The 6,487-nt window shown below is 37.7% G+C and overlaps 1 protein-coding gene across 1 annotated transcript; it reads left to right on the forward strand.

Annotated features, from left to right (window-relative positions):
* The first annotated feature begins 872 nt into the window (after nt 1–872).
* On the forward strand, nt 873–4,378 carry LOC145769473 (uncharacterized). The gene is made up of 4 exons (XM_082581118.1): nt 873–1,012; nt 1,744–1,874; nt 2,665–2,740; nt 3,104–4,378. The coding sequence occupies exons 1-4, from the start codon at nt 965–967 to the stop codon at nt 3,197–3,199; spliced, it is 351 nt and encodes a 116-aa protein (XP_082437244.1). The 5' UTR covers nt 873–964; the 3' UTR covers nt 3,200–4,378.
* Nucleotides 4,379–6,487: the final 2,109 nt, after the last annotated feature.

Genomic DNA, 6,487 nt, shown 5'->3' on the forward strand with positions numbered 1-6,487 from the left:
ATGTGGACTTTCCATATTGCGATTATAATGTATATATTTAGCAAATAGTGGCTTTATGAAAGCAATTATGGCACACAGACATAAAAATCATCTATTTTTTCGTTGATTAAAGGTCTGGCGATACAAAAATGGCCATTTGTTGTTGCGATAACAATCTAGTGGTTTTTTTTCCTGATCTAGTGGTTTTTTTTGTCCAATCTAGTGGTTTTTTAATTTTGAGAGTGGCAGCCCTGGTTCAAAGACAAAGACCTAAACTGTTTGGTTCAATGACTTGTAGATACAAACGACCTGTTTTTTCTTGATGCTGCAGGTTCACTGTAGTACGGTAGTGACGATTTGTCACAACCTGTGTTCTAAAAGCTTACGACAATTTGCTAGGATACTAACAGTCTAACACAACAAACTCGCAGCGTTTGGCTGAAACAGAGATTTGTTTCTACGCTTTTAAAATAAACAACAGTGATGTTTCTAAAAGTGAAACTCAGTTTATTCAATTACTATTGTAGGTTATACACCTAAATTGAAGTAGCCTAAATCAAGCCTGGTTATTAGATTTAGTTTTATTTGTCGAAATACGATAGTTCATTTAAGTGGTTATATTTATTTGTATATTTATTGAAATGGTTATATTATAATCTTGATTTGAGCAAACAGATATATGACAGTTTCCATACACCAGCTCATTTGGCTGATGTTTTTTTCAAGGCTTACATATTACCTTTGCGCCTGCGGTCACACCTGCCAGTCAAGCAGCAGACTTTATAGCTAAAGGAGAGCTTGCAAATGACGTGACTCTAAACTACAATCTTCTTTTTTTATGTGCTGCTATTTGTTGCACAAAGTATAAATATGGCTTTTCTTACAGACAAAAGACTAACCGTTGCTCAAAGTATTGTTGAATTGTAGGCCTGTGTTTAGCAAATAGATTTGTAAATCAAGCCACACTTTCAGTTTTTGTGCCATCATGGATTCAGCTACCAACAAAGTTTTTAGGGATCTATCTGGTTGCCAGGTATGATCTTTATTATGGTAAATCAATCAATCATCAATCATTTTATTTTTTGTCATTAACGCATCCGGGACGAAAAAGATACTAACTACAAAAATCGATATAAATTTTGATTGATGACTGTTCACAAAGAAACTGCAAGAATAAGCAACCTGATTTAGCTCTCGGGGTGCGTGCTTAAGCAACACATTTTAAGGGCTGTTCATTGTGTTCAACAACTATCAGAAACTTTATTCTGTCAATCTCAGTGACCAAGCCTGCATCAGTTGTTGAAAGCTTCTACAAGTATGTGAAACTGCAAGGATTAAGCTCTCAAAGAATCTTTCTCAGTTTGAGAATAAATATTCTCTTAATCAAACACCTTACTTACCATGCTAAAAGTGATTAATAAGAGTTTGAAATAAATGAATAGAGTAATGTAAGGGAAGGTTGTACTATTGTGGAGGCAAGTACAGCTGAAATTGGCTCACATACCATAATGGAAATATATATGTATTTCGATACAAATATTGTATCTAACTCAAAACACAACTAGACCCAGTCTGTATGCATTATTATTAATATTTAACATAGATATGTTGTTAGCATAAGCTTGGTAATGGTGGCCCAAAGGTCAAAGCAGCACTGTCCATCACTTCATTCCCTTTGCAGTCAAAAGTTCTGCCAATCATGCAGTCCAAAATAGTTAAATTGGCTCAAAACTAATATTTTAATGTGAAGTGTATTTCATTTAGCATTGGCATGAAGTGACTGTATGCCACAATAAAGAACTCAATGTTTCATACATAATCGCTCAAGAAAGTGAAGATTCTTTGAAATCGATTGTATATGCTCGTGATTTACAAGATGAAATTTCACATTTTGAGTGGGTTTGTTATCTTTGTGAGTTTATTTTTGTATATATACTGTGTGGTTTAATATTGTATTTCTTTTATATTGGAATATTAAAAAGTAAACATTAATGAAGATGAATTCAATGCATGATGGAACTGTGCATGCGTAATACTTAGAACAGTGTAGGTCCAGAACCTTACAACAGTACATATGTGATCGCAGTAAGACACTTCATGACAGGCTTGAAGATGGACATGATGATATACTTTCTTGCTTCCCATCCACTTAATCTAAAGGTCCAACCTATTATTATAAAATCAGTAAATACAAACAGTCAGGTCAGGTAATTAAATAAACATCTTTATATTGCTATTGCCACCATAATGGCAGCTTTATCAGTAATCTTATTCAAATAGAATCAAGTAGTTATGTTTCTATTAGAATTATAGTACTGATGAAGCCACCTTTACTGCGGCAAATGCTCTACAATTTTTTTTTTTATTTAGTAACCGAACCTAATTGTTTTATTATACTGATATTATTCATGTGATTGCATCCCCCAACACATGGATCCTAATAAAATTTATGTTCCTCACTTCTCCTAACATCGAAAAACCAGAACAAAGATTGAAAAAGCATTGGAAGCACTTTATTACTTTTTCAGTAAGAGCGTGGAAATGGCACAAAAACAACTTTTGCATTTTTTTAGATCTTATTGAGTGGCATGGAATATTGTTAGCCAATGCAGTGTATTGAAATGTCATACAGGACGTTCTAAGAGTATGACAGTATAGTTGAAATTAGCTTTGTGAATATTGCAGGTTGCAATGTTTGTTCAACTCTTTGTCTCCCCCTGGTGAATTGGAAACGTTTGAACATGGAATTTTGTTGGCAATTGTTAGTACTTTGTCATGTAGTATCTAAAAGTTGATTTTTTTATATGGTGTTTTAATGGTGATTGAACCTCACTGTATGCTTAAATTCAATTTCTTTACATCAACATATCCAAAAAATCCTACTGGTTTGTTTCATGAAATTGTGATACAATTGTTCACCATTAACTGGTATTATAAACATACTGGATTACTGGTAGTTACACATGGTACAAATTTTAAAAATTAGCATTTTTGTAGCAGTTTCAGTGATATCAATAACCTTAACTGAAAATGTCTTAGTCATTTATTGGTAATTGTTTTGCTTACAATTACTTTACAAAGCTTTGTCTTGCTGTTAATTAACGTAATTTTTCTTTATTCTCAGGTTGGAACCTCATCCACTGTAGTATATCATCGAATGATGCAGGGAGTTTTTAATGTTCTTCCAATGGCCAGAAGAAAACAAGTGCACAGTAATTGATGAATTAAAGAAGTTGCTTCCATGTTTACATGGCATTTCGCCAACGATCCTTATTTTCGAAGGGATTGGAGTCCATGAAGGTTTTGCACCAGTTGCTACAATCTTGCGCTTGACAAGTCGCTGTTGCCATCAGATGTTGGTCACGTGTCACAATGGCTGTGATCTCATTGGTGGGTCTCCATGCTGGTGGCACAACACGAGGCTTATCTTTCATTCATTTTCATTCAAAGAAGCTTCTGGTCTTCATCCCAAGGACGACCAATTGTCTACATTGACAATGCCAAACTGCAGATAGTGCAAGACACCATGCACAATACCAAAGGCAGACTCTAAACCTTAATATTTTCACTGTGCAGAGAAGCTTGCAGGCAGATTTGGACGGTAGCGCATCTTTTGTTTAATTGTGAGCATGTTAATCCTGAGAATGAGAAAGCTTTCATAGGCTTTGACTGAGCCACTGACGCAAGCCCGGTCAAAGTTGACAAATTGAAGTTTCCGACTGCAGAAATGTTGTTTGTGAGTAATTTCATCCACTGATTGCTACTGAATGGAGAGCAGTCTTTGAACTGCGTTGCTCATGGGCATCTTACACCGACAATTCAACCAGCGTTGCTCGACCTTGCCATTTTTTTGGTTACAAAGTTGCTCGCTTGTCTAACTGGGTCATCGGCATATATTGTCATAACGTTGTATTTGAGCACATCAAACAAGGTTGGAGTAAGTCACAAAAACATCGATCCCAGAGGAAAATCCGCACTCCGAAGGAGGTCGCTTTTCCAAAATTGTATTCGTCACCTGCAGGGTCAGAGCAAGGCTATTTTGCACCCTAGCCCAGTTTTAATAGTTTTGTTTAATGCAGTGGTTCCCAACCTATGAGTCACCACCGAAAGTTGGTTTCCAGAAAACTGTCCCTGGTTAGTGGTCACTTGTTTTTGTTTCAAACGAGAAAAGTGTTCATATTGTTCCATTACATTAATATATAATCAATGTATAATGTAACTAGTGCTGTGGTCTTGTCCAGAAAAGTTAAGTCAAGGCAACGATCAGGACTCACGAACAATTTGCACAATAAACTCGGCTCAAACCCCGAATAAGTCAACTTAATTGAATAACCGTAGGCTACGCTAATCGGAACTATACAATAATTATATGAGCACTCTTGGCGACATGAGGGTATCATAGAACTACACTGAATAGTGAAGCACTTTGTGAAATGTGTTCATTAATATTTGTTTAAAATGTATGATGAAAACAAGGCCACAACATAAAGCATTTCGTTTCTGTGCGGCGGGTGTGATGGCTGACCAGTGACCATAATGCATGCAGAATTTGGTGACGTGTGTATGAATTTTGCGACAAGCTGAATTTTGTATTGAATGAGAATAATGAAAATGCTCAGAATACTGAAACTTGATTATAATATCTTAGATAAATGTGTTAATCGGAGAGATTTCCAGTGTCTTGGAATGAACATCGACTCATTGTACTTTGCTTTATCCGCTCCATCGTTTGCAGGGATGTGGACTGCGGAGTTGGGCGAATAATGTAGGCTCGGACTTTGCGGGTTTACAACTGGCTGACTCCGGATACGCCAAAATTCCTCCGACTCCACAGTCTTGATCGCTGGAATAAGTCGTGAAGATCGAAAAACCCTTTGAGCAGGGGCGGGCAACATACGGCCGGACCCGGTCCGCGACAGGATTATGAGCGGCCCGCAGACAGTTTCCGGTCTTTACATGATAATGTGGCCCGTGGCCACACTCTGCCGCAAATTTCCACTACTTGCTTACTACGTAAAATAATAGTGACTGTCAGTTATTCTTTAGTTTTTTGCTCTACAACTGGAATTGATTGATTTGCAGTGTGACTCTACCCTGAAAGAGATATTCCAATCTAAAAGCATTGACAAATTTTATGAGTCACCGAATGAGTCCAAGTTTGCCAACCTGAGAAAGATGGCCATGAAACTATTTGTTCCGTTCGGGTCTACATAAATTTGCTAGCAAACGTTTTCGACCATGAACATTAACAAGACAAAGCTGCGACCCAATCTCACTGATGTTCACGTGCAGTCTTTACTGAGGGTTTCTACGTCCGACATGCAGCCAGAGTTCAAAAAACTTGACAACCTTGATCGACCACAGATGTCTCATTTGACTTCAGCAGCTATTGAAGTACATTACGTTAATTGTTAATAAATTCATTAAATACTGTTTTTGGTCACTATGCTTTAAACTTAAAGTTTACATTACATACGATTTATTCCTTGTCTAGGTAGATAAATACGCGATTTATGAATCCGGCCCGCCAAGTATTTTATTTTCCGTATCAGGCCCGCCGACTGAAGAAGTTGCCCGCCCCTGCCTTTGAGTGTCATTATCTCCTTCCGTTTCCTACTTTTCCCTGTTTTGCACAATGTAGGGGAAGGTGGGGTTAGTTGAGTCATGTTTCAGATTTTTCCTTATATTTTATTACCTATTGTAGATACACCTATGAAACTCTAAGTGAAACAAAGGTAATGAAGTATGCTTGCTGCTACCCATTTATCAAAATGCTATCTCACGTTTAATTGCCATTTTTATTATCTTGAACACAGAGCACCGTTTGACTCAACCAACCCCGCAGGCAGGGTTAGTTGAGTCAGTGGGTGGGGTTAGTTGAGACGCAATGGCATTCATAAGATGCATAACTTTTTGGGGCTATATTGGGCACCGCCCCCATCTGGCACCTCTGATCTATACCATCAATGAACGTTTATTGTATTCAGCAGTGGGAAATAACCTACTTTGTACTGTTGGCCACAAGAATTATTAACAATACCAGGCGGGCCACATGACCCCAAATTCCCCCGTTTCCACAGTCTTTCCCTGAAAAAAGAGTCTTCACTGCAACCAGACCCAAATTTTCCTTGTTTATTTTACCCGTCTTTATTGTCGTTTCTCTAAGAAAATAAAAATAGGTCTTCACCGCAACCAGGCCCTAATTTCCCTCGATTTCGCCCGACTTCATGCCATTTCTCTAAAAAAAGTCTTCATACCGCCTAGACCCAAATTTCACACATTCTATCGAAAGTGACGTGAAATCTAATACTTTTCATGCTTTTCCCGCGGGCCACATTGTGTTGCTTTGCGAACCAAATTTGGCAAAATTGGAAGTATTTCCATTGCAGACACATACAGTAAGTGGTCTCTGAACTAGCTGAATTCCGAGCAGGAGTTACGTTGGAACAAGCTTGATGTGCAGCACTAATGTTGGGTGTTTCGAAGGTTGCGGACAACTGATCCGTGT

This window comes from Aplidium turbinatum, chromosome 4 (assembly GCF_918807975.1).
Source record: "Aplidium turbinatum chromosome 4, kaAplTurb1.1, whole genome shotgun sequence".
Lineage (NCBI taxonomy): Eukaryota > Metazoa > Chordata > Ascidiacea > Aplousobranchia > Polyclinidae > Aplidium > Aplidium turbinatum.